Source organism: Doryrhamphus excisus, chromosome 7 (assembly GCF_030265055.1).
Source record: "Doryrhamphus excisus isolate RoL2022-K1 chromosome 7, RoL_Dexc_1.0, whole genome shotgun sequence".
In the NCBI taxonomy this organism is placed as follows: domain Eukaryota; kingdom Metazoa; phylum Chordata; class Actinopteri; order Syngnathiformes; family Syngnathidae; genus Doryrhamphus; species Doryrhamphus excisus.
In genome coordinates this window covers 19269018-19285965 of record NC_080472.1, presented here as the reverse complement: position 1 = coordinate 19285965, position 16948 = coordinate 19269018, and the positions used below count along the sequence as shown (strand labels likewise).

The 16948-nt window shown below is 41.4% G+C and overlaps 2 protein-coding genes across 2 annotated transcripts; one reads left to right on the top strand and one right to left on the bottom strand.

The window, feature by feature from the left end:
• Nucleotides 1-325: 325 nt before the first annotated feature.
• Nucleotides 326-6200, top strand: klhdc10 (kelch domain containing 10). The gene is made up of 9 exons (XM_058077417.1): nt 326-560; nt 1126-1320; nt 2540-2694; nt 4365-4513; nt 4584-4668; nt 4731-4797; nt 4861-4908; nt 5457-5596; nt 5691-6200. Exons 1-9 carry the CDS (start codon nt 470-472, stop codon nt 5898-5900), a joined length of 1140 nt encoding a protein of 379 aa, XP_057933400.1. The 5' UTR covers nt 326-469; the 3' UTR covers nt 5901-6200.
• A 1196-nt stretch (nt 6201-7396) lies between these two features.
• cax1 (cation/H+ exchanger protein 1) lies at nt 7397-16725 on the bottom strand. Its single transcript, XM_058077416.1, has 20 exons — nt 16540-16725; nt 14388-14561; nt 14186-14325; nt 13997-14105; nt 13402-13518; nt 13263-13324; nt 13024-13203; nt 11530-11715; nt 11372-11471; nt 11160-11301; nt 10885-11068; nt 10698-10797; nt 9951-10069; nt 9847-9884; nt 9540-9772; nt 9335-9468; nt 9175-9269; nt 7858-7936; nt 7678-7786; nt 7397-7610 (listed from the first exon to the last, which is right to left on the bottom strand). The coding sequence occupies exons 1-20, from the start codon at nt 16619-16621 to the stop codon at nt 7537-7539; spliced, it is 2457 nt and encodes an 818-aa protein (XP_057933399.1). The 5' UTR covers nt 16622-16725; the 3' UTR covers nt 7397-7536.
• Nucleotides 16726-16948: the final 223 nt, after the last annotated feature.

Sequence of the window (16948 nt, the reverse complement as noted above, 5' to 3'; positions counted from 1 at the left end):
GTCCTCTGTTGTTAAATATAATTTTAATGTAATTTAAATTAATTTAATTAATAATTTAAAGTACCTCAAAAAGCATTCCTTTTTTGTAATTTATTGCAGAAATGTTGTGTTTAAGTTTTAAAGAGACAGTAGGTCGGTCACGTGTGACTATTCATGGCTCAGATTTGTTTTGAAACGACTTGCCCCCGCCCACCGAAGCAGCATTCCAATAACGAGCTCCCTGATTGGCCAAGGCCCTCGCATTTCGGCACCACACATTTTAACCAATCATGTGGGTTTAACAAAATGAGAAAAATAAAAAAAACCGTCTCAGGCATTTCAAAGAGCCGGTTCGTTCGAGAACGACCCATCACACAACTGACTGGCACTGACATATCATTGACCGACATGGCTGCCGATCACTTAGGAAGCAGCTGTTTTAACTCAATGTGATGTTCTTTTTGGCGGTTTGGATCAGCACTGGGACAACATGACGGACGCCCGAGGTGCTCGCAGTCTGGACCAGTTGAATAAATTCGAGCGGCTGACAGGCAGGCCGCTGCACGGCGAGACACTAGCAGGTAGCTCAGCGACATTAGCATGCATGCTAACCATGGCTGTCTTTTCTTTGTTTTTGTTTTAAATCAATGTTGTTACTGTTGAATAGCGAAAAAACACCTCCGTTGAGGAAGAAACGAACCGATACCTTTCATTGAGCTATTCATAAATGTTACATTTAAGCTTGTTTGTGTTTAGTTGCTAGCTTGTAGTCAAAAGTGTTGACAGCCAACATTGTGGAGAGTCATCATACTTGACTTAGTAGTTATTGTTCTTTTGTTAAATGACCAACTTTAATTGGCTCGACACAATTATTTATTATTAATATAATTAATTGTTCCTTATCAGGCTGCATGTTGTGTCTAAATCAAATGCACTCCTGGACACTATGACAGGTAGCAACCTTTCTTGGAGGGAAATGAGGTAACCGGAACAGGACATGACAGGAGTCATGCTGTTTTTAGGGATCTGCTGCATTCTGTTTTTGAGGCTGTATTGCAAAAATACACTCAATGAATACCTATGACAGTGTCAATACCAACTATTATACTACTTTCTTTGTAACGGCAGATTTGTTTTTGTTTCCAGGTCGTCGGATGCCCCCCGCCCGCAGTGGCCATCGCTGTGTTGCAGACAACACCAACCTCTACGTGTTTGGGGGCTACAACCCGGACTATGACAATCCGCTGTTTAGGGAGCTTTGGCGGTACCACTTTGCCACTGGTCGCTGGCAGCAGATCCACACACAGGGCTTCATGCCCATGGAGCTGGCCTCCATGTCAGGTAATGATGATGATAATTAATTCATTTATTCATTCGTTCATTATCTACCTGTTATCCTCACGAGAGTGCTGGAGCCTATCCCAGCTGTCTTCGGGCGAGAGGCGGGGTACACACTGGACTGGTGGCCAGCCAATCACAGGGCACATATAGACAAACAACCATTCACACTCACATTCATACCTATGGACAATTTGGAGTCGCTAATTAACCTAGCATGTTTTTGGAATGTGGGAGGAAACCGGAAACCGGCCCGAGGGTGGGATTGAACCCTGGTCTCCAAGCTGTGAGGTCTGTGCGCTAACCACTCGATCGCCGTACAGACAAGTATGAACATATTCCGTTGATTAAAATTGATTGCAATTAGAACATGCAAACTACACACAGAGATGGCCGAGGGTGGGATTGAACTCTGGTCTCCTAGCTGTGAAGCCTGCGCGCTAACCACTCGCTCGCCGTGCCGCCCTGATGATGATGATAATAATAATTCTGCCGACCTCGATATATTGACCTATGCATTTGTTTACCTCCACTCGCTCTACCAAACAAGCTGGATGACAAAAGAGTTCACTCTGTGCATCCGTCTCAACACCTGGGCGTGTTGGTTTTATAGCAGAATTAATGCATGAGTCAGTCATTCAGTCTTGGTCCCAAAGGGTGGGGTCGGATCCGCGGGTAAACACTTGCACACATTTTGCACAATTGTCCCGCACTTTGTCGAGCCGGCAAGACACTTAATACTTGAAGTTATTTACTGTTTTTTTCACGGAGGTGTATATTTTTGTCTAATTGTTTTTATTCCAATTACAATACTTATTACTTTTAGAGTATTCAAGTTATCATGCCATATATTATCACTACAGGCACACAGTATACAGACTTGTATGAACAAAACCTGTCTTGTCAAGTAATCTTTCTGCTGGAAAATGTTGAGTAAATTGACTTGTGAGACAGCGCCCTCTGCTGGACTCATAGCAGCAGCAGATCAAACCACTTTCCATTTATTTTACCAGGAAAAAAATCAAATATTCATAATCTAAAGTAGAGAAAAGAATAGCGCTATGGTGTTTTTAAGAATATGCTGCCCAAATGTTTCCAAAAATCGCTCCCAAGTTTTGAATTGACCCCTCGGGCTAAGGGGTGGGATTTTAGCTTAGTTTATGATGCAGCCTACACAGCACATCCACCCAAAATGGACGTTTAACTCTGCTTCCTTCTGCAGCTGTTTTGCACGGCAACAATCTCCTGGTGTTCGGCGGCACAGGGATCCCCTTCGGCGAGAGCAACGGCAACGACGTCCACGTGTGCAATGTCAAGTACAAGCGGTGGTCGCTGCTCAACTGTCGCGGGAAGAGACCCAATAGAATCTATGGACAGGTATGTTATAGAATCACTCGCTTTTATTGTAATTATAATATAATCCAATCCACTTTATTTATATAGCACATTATATAAACAGAGTTTCCAAAGTGCTGCACAGACTAGTAAAAATAAAAATAATAATCCAAAACTAAAAGATCATTTAAGAAATAAAATATTAAAATAGATATTAAAATATTAAAAACAAGAAACAAAGCAATAAAAGTATAAAAAATAAAACCAATTACAATAAAAACAAAGAACGAAAAGACACAGGACCATACGACTCACTCCGAGTTAAAAGCCAGAGAATAAAAGTGGGTTTTTAATACGAGACTTAAAGCTTTCGATGTTGGGGGGCCAACCACAGAAAAGGCTCGGTCCCCCCGGTCTTAAGTCTCGTCTTAGGCACCACAAGTTGGAGCTGGCCCTCGGACCTCAGTGACCGTGCTGGAGAGTAAATTTGGATGAGGTATTTGAGATGTATTTGGGTGCCAGCCCATTCATTCATTACACCCCGGACTGGTCGCCAGCCAATCACGGGGCACATATAGACAAACAACCATTCACACTCACATTCATACCTATGGACAATTTGGAGTCGCTAATTAACCTAGCATGTTTTTGGAATGTGGGAGGAAACCGGAGTACCCGGAGAAAACCCACGCATGCACGGGGAGAACATGCAAACTCCACACAGAGATGGCCGAGGGTGGAATTGAACCCTGGTCTCCTAGCTGTGAGGTCTGCGCGCTAACCACTCGGCCGCTGCTTAGCAGCTGTCTATGGGGCTCGCATTACTGAGCAAGCCCATATTGTTATTCCTTGTGATGTTTAGCTATTATTATGGGCTTGCTCAGACTGCTGCTTGCCACTAGATTAGGTACACCCTGTTCTATTTTTAGAACAAACTTTTAGAAAAAACTGAGAATTTACAGACTTTTCACAGCCTTGAAGCTCAGCCATACGGCCACGTAGAAACGTGATTAACGGCTCATTTTTTGAGATAAACTTCTCAACTCTCCCTGTGGCTAAATGCTAATTGCTAGCATGTTAGCATTTAAGCTAATTTACTCATGTCTAAAGGCAAATACAGACATGGCATGATGTAGGAAGGTTATAGGACAACCTTGGCACTTTCTAAACTTGAGGCCCTCTTGCTAGGTGCTAGCACGATGACTGTTAGCATGTTAGCATTTTAGCTGATTTACTCATTTCTAAAGGCAAATAGACACATGGCATGATGTGGGGACACTATGGGACTGCATCAACCTTTTCGGTACTTGAGGCTGTCTTGCTAGGTGCTAGCACGGTAGCCGTTAGCATGTTAGCATTTAAGCTAATTTACTAATGTCTAAAGGCAAATAGACACATGGCATGATGTGGGGACACTATGGGACTGCATCAACCTTTTCGGTACTTGAGGCTGTCTTGCTAGGTGCTAGCACGGTAGCCATTAGCATGTTAGCATTTAAGCTAATTTACTAATGTCTAAAGGCAAATAGACACATGGCATGATGTGGGGACACTATGGGACTGCATCAACCTTTTCGGTACTTGAGGCTGTCTTGCTAGGTGCTAGCATGGTAGCCGTTGGCGCACCGGGCCCCGAGGTTCACAGCACAGGTGGCAAGCCCATCAAAATTTCCGCGGGAATTTTCTAGTTGTAATTATTATCCCTTGTGCAGGCAATGGTCATCATAAACGGCTTTCTGTACGTCTTTGGCGGGACGACAGGGTACATATACAGCACTGACTTGCACAGGCTGGACCTGACGAGCCGGGAGTGGATCCACCTGAGGCCCAACAACAGCCCCGATGACCTCCCCGAGGAACGGTATGGCGTCAGATCATCTTCCCTGATCACATCATCTTGTTCTTAAAGAGACAAAAACCTGCTTGCACAGGTACAGACATGAGATAGCACATGACGGACAGAGGATCTACATCTTGGGAGGCGGGACTTCCTGGACATCTTACGCTCTGCACAAGGTGGAAGTTCAATGTGTTCTAACGCTTTATTTGATTCTTATATATACTTTTATATGTCTTAGATTCATGCATATAATCTGGAGACCAACTCCTGGGAGGAGATCGCAACAAAACCTCACGAAAAAATAGGTTTGTATCTCATACGGACATGTTTCACATTAGACATGTGTTAACTTCCTGTCATTCTAACAGGGTTTCCTGCTCCTCGGAGATGCCATAGTTGTGTGCAAATTAAAAACGGTAAGAGTGCGATTTTTTTTGTTTTTAATTCTCACGATGACACTGCCGGGTTGCACGGTGGGCGAGTGGTTAGCGCGCAGACCTCACAGCTAGGAGTGTGAATGGTTGTTTGTCTATATGTGCCCTGTGACTGGCTGGCCACCAGTCCAGGGTGTACCCCGCCTCTCGCCCTGAAGACAGCTGGGATAGGCTCCAGCACCCCCCGCTACCCTCGTGAGGATAAGCGGTAGAAAATGAATGAATGTATTAACCCAGGCTGCACGGTGGAAAGTGGTTAGCACGCAGGCCTCACAGCTAGGAGACCCGGGTTCAATCCCACTTTCGGCCATCTCTGTGTGGAGTTTGCATGTTCATGCGTGGGTTTTCCCCGGGTACTTTTCCCACATTCCAAAAACATGCTAGGTTAATTAGCGACTCCAAATTGTCCATAGGTATGAATGTGAGTGTGAATGGTTGTTTGTCTATATGTGCCCTGTGATTGGCTGGCCACCAGTCCAGGGTGTACCCAGCCTCTCTTTAAACCCCACCCATTTTCACGTCCATTCCAGACGTATTTATATGTGGCGGCTACAACGGCGAGCAGATACTCTCCGACCTGTGGAAAATCAACCTGCAGACGTTCCAGTGGAGCAGGCTCCCCGCCATTATGCCCGAGCCCGCCTACTTCCACTGCGCTGCCGTTACGCCGGTATGTGATCAGAAATAAAAATTCACCAAATTGAATTATGAAAAAAAAAAAAAAACTTGTACATACCTTTTTTTTTTTTCCTCTCTGTCCGCAGACGGGCTGCATGTACATCCATGGCGGCGTGGTCAACATCCACGAGAACACAAGGACCGAATCGCTCTTCAAGATCTGGCTGGAGGTACCCAGCCTGCTGGAGCTCTGCTGGGAGAAGCTCCACCAGTCCTTCCCCCATTTGGCCGCCTTGCCCGCCCTGCAGCTGCTCAACCTGGGCCTCACGCAGGAACTCATAGAGCGCTTGAAATAAGACAAAAAAAAAGGACCCCACCCCGATTCCGGACACCCTTAAAGCCAAAAACGATGGGATGCCTTTTTTTTTTTTTTTTTGCTTATCTGGATCACTTTGCCAAATAGAACAAGAGAGACTTGTAAACATTTTTAAAAAAACAAAACAGGAATATTTTACAGACTGGGGGCATATGTATTTATTATTGAAAAGACTCATCCGGTTTGCACACACCGACTTGTCGCTTATATTTGTCAATAATTAGCTTTTAAAACATAAAACATGGACTACTACTTTACTTTTACTGACACATGACATCAATTTTTTTTTAATGAAACATAAATAATTACCTGTGAGGGAGCAACATTGTTTTTTTGTTGTTGTTTTTTTTTTTTACCTTTATTTGCTTTCCTGGGTAAATAAAGGTAAAATAAAAAAAACAGAATGTTGCTCCCTCACAGGTAATTATTTAAAACATTCTGTTTTTTTTTTTTACCTTTATTTGCTCGCCTGGGTAAATAAAGGTAAAATAAAAATGAAAAAAAAACAGAATGTTGCTACCTCACAGGTAATTATTTAAAACATTCTGTTTTATTTTTTACCTTTTATTTGCTCGCCTGGGTAAATAAAGGTAAAATAAAAAAAATAGAACAGAATATTGCTCCCTCACAGGTAATTATTTAAAACGTTCTGTTTTTTGTTTTTTTTTATTTTTATTTGCTTGCCTGGGTAAATAAAGGTAAAATAAAAAAAAAACAAAAAAACAGAATGTTTTAAATAATTACCTGTGAGGGAGCAACATTCTGTTTTTTTTTTTTACCTTTATTTGCTCGCCTGGGTAAATAAAGGTAAAAAAAAAACTAAACAGAATGTTGCTTTTTTACCTTTATTGTAAATAAAGGTAAAAAAAAACAAAAAACCCAGAATGTTTTAAATAATTACCTGTGAGGGAGCAACATTCTGTTTATTTTTTTTTATTTGACCTTTATTTACCCAGGCGAGCAAATAAATTATTATAAATATTATTTGCTTGCCTGGGTAAATAAAGGTAAAAAAAAACAGAATGTTGCTCCCTCACTGGTAATTATTTATGTTATATTAAAAAATAGAGTCAGCATTTTTTTTAAGGAAAAAAAAAACATCACTGTGAATTTGGTGCTCTTTACAGCTCATTTTTAAATGTTTAGTAGCCTGTAGCACACACAAACTGCAGTGCCTTTTAAATAATAATAATTAATAATAAAGGTAGTTACTTCAATGGAGGTAAGAATAGGACACTGGTTCAGTCTAATAAATCTTTTTGCGTCCAATCAAATACGAGTGCAACATGCTAATAATATTTTTGTGTTCCACTTTGCCTGCATGGATTTACTTTTGCTTTTAGTTTTGTTTTCTGCAATTTTTTTTTTTTTTTTTAAGCATTGGGGAAACGATGTATATGTTGACTATTGTGTCGAGACTCAATAAATAAAGTGTTGGGTGTTCACCTTGATTATAAATGGATGCATTTATTGAGCACCTTTTGACAGTAAATCCCAACCAATAAATAGAAAAAAAATCGACATTTAAATGCAAAAACATAAATCTGGAAATTCCCAGCGTCTGTGCAGCTCACAATTGTTTTATTTTTATTTTTTGGGGTGTCTATTGAGCAGATTTAACAAGAGCGGGGTGAAGGAGCAAAGAAATAAACAGCCAAAAGGATGAGGTAGACCACCACCAGAGCAGTCCCTAGTAAAAAAAATAATAAAAATAAGAATGAATCATGAAAATATTCCTGCATAAAAGATACGCTTACCCTGAAAGTAGTCGCACTTTCCATCCATGAAGATGTAGTTGACCAGGATGACACTGAAGATGCTCGCCCAGAGATGGATGTCACTGAAGAGCAGCACGAATCCCACATCCTGTCCACAGAAAGTCACTTTTGGAGCCACCGGAGTACATCCCTGCATTGGCTTACGTTATGGTTACTTACATAGAAGGCGTTGAAGAGGATGAGCAGAGGGATTTGAATCATGCACACCTGCACCGCAATACAACTTCCCACTTCCAGACTGGGAGGGGGGCAGAAAATGCACCATTTAGAAACCGGATTACCAAAATAAAGTAATAATAATAAATAAATATAATAATAATATATATAATATAAAAATATAGTAATACTATTTTTTCATAAATTATATTTTTAGAAAATACAATAAACACAAAAATTAAAAAAAGGAAAAATCAGCAGTAACATCTCAAGAATGACATCAAAATATTAAAAGAAAAAAAGCAATGTAATATGAGAAAAAAGTCATCTTAGTAAGATAGTGAAATATTAAATATGACAAACAAACAAAACTAATCAAGCTATTGTTGTTAATTAGATTGTGGAAAAATTATGTGACTAGAATAAAGTCCAAATATTATGATAAAGTCATAATTAAGAGTAAGTTAATGACTTAGTCATACTTTAGAGTAAATTTAGAAGTAGAAATAACTGGAAATTAAAAAAGCAGCATTAATTTTATTATTGTAATTATTTTATTATAATTATATTATTATAATTATATTTATTTTATGATTATTACAGTAAAAAATATTCATATGAAAAGTTTTATTCTATGAGGGAAAAAAGTGTCAAATACATAATAAAATTAATTAATTAAAATAAAAATTAATAAAATAAAAACATGTTTAATTATATCATGAAAGCAGGAAGTGAACAAATGTAACAGTTAGTGAAATCCTACCCCTCCATCTGGTACTTTTAAATCAGTAACTGTTACATTTGTTCACTTCCTGCTTTCTTAATTTAATTTAATACTTAAATTATATTAGGAAAGCAGGAAGTGAACAAATGTAACAGTTACTGATTGTAAAAGTACAATCTGGTACTTTTGGTACTTTTACAATCAGTAACTGTTACATTTGTTCACTTCCTGCTTTCTTAATTTAATTTAATACTTAAATTATATTAGGAAAGCAGGAAGTGAACAAATGTAGAAGTAACAGTTACTTCCTGCTTTCTTAATTTAATTTAATACTTAAATTATATTAGGAAAGCAGGAAGTGAACAAATGTAACAGTTACTGATTGTAAAAGTACCAGATGGAGGGGTAGGATTTAATAAGCTTTGCTTCTTCCTACTCCTTTTGGACATGTGGAACTGTGAACTGATTATGGGATGCATTCCATTGTACTGGTAAACCATTACCATTACCAAATAGTACAAGAATTAACTCATAGCATTACAAGTTGCAGTTTTCACGCAATGTAAGTTGCCCCCCCTTCGGGGACACGAGGTTACCTCAAGCTGATGTTATTCTGCAACGCAAACTGGATCCCGTTGACGATCTCGGGCAGCTCGGGCACCATCGCCAACACCGTCACGCCAATGAAATACTGGCGGGAAAACACAGAGGTTGAATGTTGAATATTCGAAAAGTCGACCTGTTGAAAAGAAACACCTGAGAAATGGACGAGTGGGTCAGCATGGGGGCGATGTTCTCCGTGCTGAGGTCAGCGCAGCACGCCATCAGCACCGTGGCGACGATGAGCACGGCTAGCGCCTTCCAACGGGACCAGTGAACCACGTGATGACCTGCGGGATGCGGAACGTTAAAAAAAAAAACACAGCGTGGCGAGGAATCTTAGCATGTGACCTCAACACACCTGCGGCGACGTGGCTGGCGGTGGCAACCACGCTGGCATTAATGCACGAGTTGGCGGCGAGGAGAGGAGGAGCGGCGCCCTCGCTAGCGCCGCCTATGTACTGGGGGTTGGGGTGGCCCCCTTGGACGTCGCTGATGTGGATGTCGTAGATGTGTGAGTGCGTCTTTAGCGCGAATACCAATCCGATCAGGTAGGCGGTGGGAAGCAGGACGGAGATGGTGTACACCAGAGGCCTGGAAACACACGCCATCATGTCCAAGAAAAATTCCGTGGAAAAATCCTTCTAAAAAAAGGGACCAGGACTTACTCAATGTGGGACATAATCAACTGTGGGTCACTTTTACTCTGCAACGAAGACACAAAATCAGTCAATCCGAAGCAACTTCATGCTGGGAATACCGGGCCGCCCACCATATCGTAGTGGCAGTCCCTGCACACGAAGGACACGCTGGAATTCCCGGGAATGTTGGAGCAGCTCTCGCACACCATGTTCCCAAAGGTCTTGGAGAAGAGTGTGGGAGCAAACACACCTAGAATAAAATTTTAAAAAAAAACATGTTAGTGGTTAGCACACAGGCTTCACAGCTAGGAGACCCGTGTTCAATTCCAATCTCTGTGTGGAGTTTGCATGTTCTCCCCGTGCATGCGTGGGTTTTCTCCAGGTACTCCGGTTTCCTCCCACATTCCAAAAACATGCTAGGTTAATTAATTGGCGACTCCAAATTGTCCATAGATATGAATGTGAGTGTGAATGGTTGTTTGTCTTGTTGCTTCTTCCTACCTTAGAGTTGTGCAAGTGCAAAATAAGCCATTACCCAAACCAAATAAGGCAGCCGATATATGAAGAACATCTCCAGGAGTCATGGATTGAAATTTTATACTGCTACCAACAACAACCACAACATTAGGCCATGGTATGTGTAAAAAAGCCACATTTTCCAATGGAGTTTTGTATTGGATATCATTACTGACTGTAAAATGGTGAAAACAGTAAAATTAATTAATGGTGCTCGTCTCGCCAAACAATTAGTGACACCCAGTGGCCAATGTGGAATACTACATGTTTCGGGACAAAAGTTCCACAAAGCCACACTCCAAAAAGCACACTCAGAAGAGCGGAAGGTGCAAATCCCAAAGTAGTTAGCGTACGGTCCATACCTCCTATGGATATGAAGAGCAAGGCTGAGCTCACACCAGCGGACCGGCTGTTAAATCTCTGCTCCCGATGTTTAATACCTCCAATGATCATGCAAATTCCCTGTGTGGAGTGGACAAAAAAAAAAAAAAAAAAAAGGTCACGTGACGCACTGTTCGTCGCGAGAGTTCCGTCCGTGCGTCCACTCACGGGGATGAAGAGAATGCACCCCAGCAGGGTGCCGGTGAGGGCGGCTTTGACGATCTCCTCGTAGCACTTGGAGGCGGCGCGCTGGCCCTGCAGCAGCGCCGTGATGTAGAAGGTCATTTCCGTGATGGAGCCGAAGGTGGCGTTGACCACGGCGCCCACCGCAAAGTTACTCTGCGCCGAGATGCTGCAACAATACAAAAAAACCCATACTTTATTATAAAACGTATTTGACATAAAATGATGTAATAATAAATATCTACTATCCATGGAAGTACCTGGCGATTCCCATTCCGATGTAGTAGGACAGAGGAATAATGGAGGTGATGGCCGTGGCGAACTTGGTCTCGGAGCTGAAGTACTTGTGACTCTTGTCGGCGTATCCGCTAATCAAAGTAATTAATACCAAAGGGAGAAGATCTGAGGAAGCAAGGATGTAAGGAAATGAAAAAGCTAAAATGCTACGCGCTTAAAGTCGCAGGAAGGATGCTGATGGCGAAGATGTTGATGCCGTGCACGGAGTATTTGTAGTAGTACACGTTGACGGCGCGGTAGCAGCACAGGATCACTCTGGTCTCGCATCCAAGCGTCTGTAAAAACCGCATAATTTCAAGTTCTACATTCGGATCTCGGATGAACCCGGGTTACCTTTTCCAGGGTGCGGATGTGTACGTCCTCGGGCGCCATAAGGAGGACGACGGCCAGCGTGCGGGCGTTCATCTTGGAGACTGGGATGGTGAAGACCAGCAGCCAGGAGAGGACGCAGGCCGCGACGTGGACCACTACCAGGACCGGGTAGCCCAGGAGAAGCCAGATGTAGGTGCTTACACGACACTGCAGCAGAAGTCAAACAGTCAAACACCTCCTGTGTGCTGGTAATGCTAATGCTAATGCTAATGGTTTAATTCCATGTGAACATGCATCAGATTACAATTGAATGCATCCCATAATCAGTTCACAGTTCCACATGTCCAAAAGGAGTAGGAAGAAGCAAAGCTTATTAAATCCTACCCCTCCATCTGGTACTTTTACAATCAGTAACTGTTACATTTGTTCACTTCCTGCTTTCCATAATACAGTTTACTTTTACAATCAGTAACTGTTTCATTTGTTCACTTCCTGCTTTCCATAACAGTTACTGATTGTAAAAGTACAATCTGGTACTTTTGGTACTTTTACAATCAGTAACTGTTACATTTGTTCACTTCCTGCTTTCCTAATATAATTTAAGTTTTTTTTATTATTATTTATTTCATAATTTTTTTATTTATTTTAGTTTTATTTTATTATATATTTGACCCTTTTTTACTCATAAATATTTTTGACTGCAATAATAATAAAATAATAAATAAAAAAAATAAAATTCATGCTGCTTTTTTAGTTTCCAGTTATTTATATATATTCTGGTACTTTTACAATCAGTAACTGTTACATTTGTTCACTTCCTGCTTTCCTAATATAATTTAAGTTTTTTATTATTCTTTATTTTATTAATTTTAATTTATTTTATTATGTATTTGACACTTTTTCCCCTCATAGAATAAAACTTTTCACATGAATATTTTTGACTGCAGTAATAATAAAATAATAAATAAAAATAATAAAATTCATGCTGCCTTTTTAATTTCCAGTTATTCATATATATATTCTGGTACTTTTACAATCAGTAACTGTTACATTTGTTCACTTCCTGCTTTCCTAATATAATTTCAGTTTTTTTAATTATTATTTATTTTATTAATTTGTATTTATTTTATTATGTATTTGACACTTTTTCCCCTCATAGAATAAAACTTCTCAAATGAATATTTTTAACTGAAATAATAATAAAAATAATAAAATTCATGCTTCTTTTTTAATTTCCAGTTATTTATATATATATATATATTCTGGTACTTTTACAATCAGTAACTGTTACATTTGTTTACTTCCTGCTTTCCTAATATCATTTAAGTTTTTTATTTTATTTTTTTAGTTTTTGTCACATACCGAAGTACGGGGTGATATGACCTTACAATGACATACCGGGTACCATCGTAACTGTCAATATAGTGATATATATATATAGCACATCTACCACATCTGATAGACCGCCACCATGTACGCCACCGGGCATCAACATGCAAGTAGATATGTCCTCACCCAGTGTTTAGATCCGCTCCTAAGTGGCAGTTGTGGCATCGGCATCTCAACGGGCAAAGGGGAGGACATTAGAAGAGGCCCGGAGTCCTTTTCCCCGATGGTGTCCTCGGAGTCCCTCTCTTCGGGAATGACCTCACATCTCGGTGGCTTCATTGTGGTTTGTCTAGTCAAGTCCCCGGCCTTTAAATAAAAAAAACACACCAGGTGTCCTGAAGATCCTGCTGTCCTGGAGATCTTACCTTCTCGACGGACTTCCCAAATGGCCAAATGAAGTACCAGGCCAGCTTGAAACACAGTTTTCCTTCAAAAGGACACAAAGTAGAAACGGGATGGATGTTCTGATAGCACACAAAATGGTGTAGAGTGGACACTACGCACCGTAGGGGGCGCCGATGATGGTTAGAAACATGACGGGACAGATGAGGACGTAGGTCAAAGACATCCACCATCCGAATAAAAGCACGTAAACAATGTTGCCCAATGACAACACAGAACCTGCAACATAAGACGTTTGAGGCATTTTAACTTAAGCGATTAAACCAAATAAGGCAGCCGATATATGAAGAACATCTCCAAGAGTCATGGAGAGAAGTTTTACACTGCTACCAACAACAACTACAACACTAGGTCATGGTATGTGTAAAAAAGCCACATTTTCCAATGGAGTTTTGTATTGGATACACCACCCTCGTGAGGATAAGTGGCAGAAAATGAATGAATAAATGACTGAATTTATATCTGCTGTGCTCATGTGTTCCAATACATTTGCCCAGTTTGTCTACTTTAGAGTTGTGCAAGTGCAAAATAAGCCATTACCCAAACCAAATAAGGCAGCCGATATATGAAGAACATCTCAAAGAGTCATGGAGAGAAGTTTTACACTGCTACCAACAACAACTACAACATTAGGCCATGGTATGTGTAAAAAGGCCACATTTTCCAATGGAGTTTTGTATTGGATATCATTACTAACCGTCTTGGGGCTTAATGATGCTGAGGTCGGAGTAGAGCTCTTTAACAACGTCTGATCGGTCTTCAATGGGTCTCTCCGTCACATTCCCAATCCATTTCCGGAAGCCAAACTATTTTTAAAAAAAAAAGTCTATTATCGTTAAAAAGTTACGGTATGTTTCCGAGTCAAAGTGGGATGTGACTAAGTGACCTTGTAGTTGTTGGCCTCCCTGTGGGCCTCCACCTCGTTGTCAGCCCTGATGGTTGTCTTGGAGGTGCTGTCATGCCAGCCTTCTTCGCCGTAGCGTGACGGAGTGGAGCGAGCGGAGTTTCGATGGCCTCCCGTGCACGCTAGCGCACAAAAAGAACCCGATGATCGAGTCCGAATTTCAACACGTGGCGCCGTTTCTCACCTCTGTGCACGGCCAGGAAGCACTTGGGCGTGTAGTGACACAGGTGGTGGGAGGACGCGTCCGGGGAGGGCGTCTCTGCGGGGGTGATGGCGATGTCGGGATGCTGGAGCCCCGTGCAGAGGCGCTCCGTTTGGGGCGGTTGCCGTGGAAACTGGAGATTCAGCTCGGGATCATCTGGACATGACAACAACAACAAAACATGAAGGGAGGCCGAGAGAGGCCTTCAGGACGAAACAACACAGTGCTCCTGTCATATAGAGGATCTTTGACAAGATTTTCCGCAGGAGATTCTTAAAACAGTAGCGTAATCCTGTCTTATAGAGGATCTTTGACTAGCTTTTCTGCACCAGATCCTTAAAAACAGCACAGTGCTCCTGTCATATAGAGGATCTTTGACAAGATTTTCTGCACCAGATCTTTAAAAACAGCACAGTGCTCCTGTCATATTGAGGATCTTTGACAAGGTTCTCTGCACCAGATCTTTAAAAACAACACAGTGCTCCTGTCATATAGAGGATCTCGAACAAGGTTTTCTGCAGGAGATCCTTAAAAACAGCACAGTGGTCCTGTCATATAGAGGATCTTTGACAAGGTTTTCTGCAGGAGATCCTTAAAAACAGCAAAGTGATCCTGTCATATGAAGGATCTTTGACAAGGTTTTCTGCACCAGATCCTTAAAAACAGCACAGTGCTCCTGTCATATAAAGGATCTTTGACTAGTTTTTCTGCAGGAGATCCTTAAAAACAGCACAGTGGTCCTGTCATATAGAGGATCTTTGACAAGGTTTTCTGCAGGAGTTCCTTAAAACAGTAGCGTGATCCTGTCATATAAAGGATCTTTGACTAGCTTTTTTGCAGGAGATCCTTACAAACAGTAGCGTGATCCTGTCATATAGATGATCTTTGACAAGGTTTTCTGCACCAGATCCTTAAAAACAGCACAGTGCTCCTGTCATTTAGAGGATCTTTGACAAGGTTTTCTGCAGGAGATCCTTAAAAACAGCACGGTGCTCCTGTCACATAGAGGATCTTTGACAATGTTTTCTGCAGGAGTTCCTTAAAAACAGCACAGTGCTCTTGTCATATCAAGGATCTTTGACAAGGTTTTCTGCAGGACATCCTTATAAACAGTAGAGTGATCCTGTCATATGAAGGATCTTTGATATTACTAAGATATTTGACTGACTTCTCTGTAGGAGGTTCTCAAAAACAGCAGATTTCCGTTGTCATGTGAAGGATCTTTGATGAGCAGAAGGTTCTAAAAACCAGCAGAGCACTTTGAGCACCATTTTGAGGATCTTTGACTAACTTTTCTGTAGGACGTCCTTAAAAACAACAGAGTACTTATCTTATAAAGGATCTTTGACCAGCAGAAAGCCCTAAAAAAGGCGAGGGGGGGGGGGGCTCAGATCACCATCACATGGAGAGGAACCAGTGGAGGTGTACCAGGCATGGACCTGGACCTGGAGGAGGTGGCCGGGGACCGCTACCCCTGCAACCTGGACCCGGCTAAGCAGAACTGAATGGAAAGCCCTAAAACGATCCCAGCACTTCTGTTATAGAGGATCTTTGACTCCATTTTTTAGTAGTAGCTCCTCCTGTCATTTTGAGCATCTTTGACTATCCTTTATGGTCTAAATCCTCAAAAACAGAGAAGATAGAAGATCTTTGAGTTGAAGTCGGTCCTGAAAAAACAGTAGAGTGCACTCCTGTCACATAGACAATCTCTGACCACCATTTTTCTTTGCATCAGAAGGTCCTAAAGACAGGATAAGAATATAAAGTAACCAACCCTGGATTCCATTGTTGGAAAGGGGGTGTAGCTGTGTCATTGAGATGTGTGTGACGAACCACAAACTCATGAGAGTCATGTGTGACAGCCCCCCACCCACACCCACGTAGGGAGGAAAGGATGCATTGTTAGCCACTTAGCAATAAAAACTAAATGTTTGTTGTCATGGGTCGAGATGATATGAGAGCAGGTTTGGACTCAAACGTGGAGGATTCCATCCAGGTTGTGGCACACAGGTGAGCTTGATTACACTCCACCACTCACACGGAGGTGTGCACAGGAAACAAAACACGCCAAAAAATAAAGTTTGTATTGATTTTGGCCCACCGACCAAACTACGAGTCACCGGCGTGCTCTCACCTGTGGAGTCAACCGTGGATCTCCTCCTGAGGGTCTCCCCCGGGTCTCCTCCTGGAAGTAGCGTGGACTTTCTGTGGGACATGTCCACTTTCACCCGGGTGTCATCCGTACTGATTTGATAAGGTGGCTTGTTTCCTACGGTGGTGGTGGTGGTGGAGCCTCCTTGACCACAACACGACGCCACAACAGAACTGAAAAAAATGGAAGTGAAGAAGAGGAGGAGGAAGAAAAGGGGGAGGGGTTTAATGATCTGACAAAAATATCGCATAAGTTGCAAGAAAATATTTTTTTTCTAAATAATTTTTTATTAAAATACTGCCCAATTCGGTTCGATTACAAATATTTTAAACTTAAACAATATTTTAAAATAGTAAAAATAAATAAAGTCCATCAACACAAAATACAGTTT

Excerpts from the sequence above, each read along its gene's own strand:
- klhdc10 (XM_058077417.1), top strand. The coding sequence starts at position 470 with ATGACGGACGCCCGAGGTGCTCGCAGTCTGGACCAGTTGAATAAATTC. Across the intron at positions 4,514-4,583 it reads GATGACCTCCCCGAGGAACG|GTACAGACATGAGATAGCAC; the intron begins GTATGGCGTCAG and ends CTGCTTGCACAG. Across the intron at positions 4,669-4,730 it reads CATCTTACGCTCTGCACAAG|ATTCATGCATATAATCTGGA; the intron begins GTGGAAGTTCAA and ends TATATGTCTTAG.
- cax1 (XM_058077416.1), bottom strand. The coding sequence starts at position 16,621 with ATGTCCCACAGAAAGTCCACGCTACTTCCAGGAGGAGACCCGGGGGAG. Across the intron at positions 10,798-10,884 it reads GGTGCATTCTCTTCATCCCC|GGAATTTGCATGATCATTGG; the intron begins GTGAGTGGACGC and ends CACTCCACACAG. Across the intron at positions 7,787-7,857 it reads TCCTCTTCAACGCCTTCTAT|GATGTGGGATTCGTGCTGCT; the intron begins GTAAGTAACCAT and ends TTCTGTGGACAG.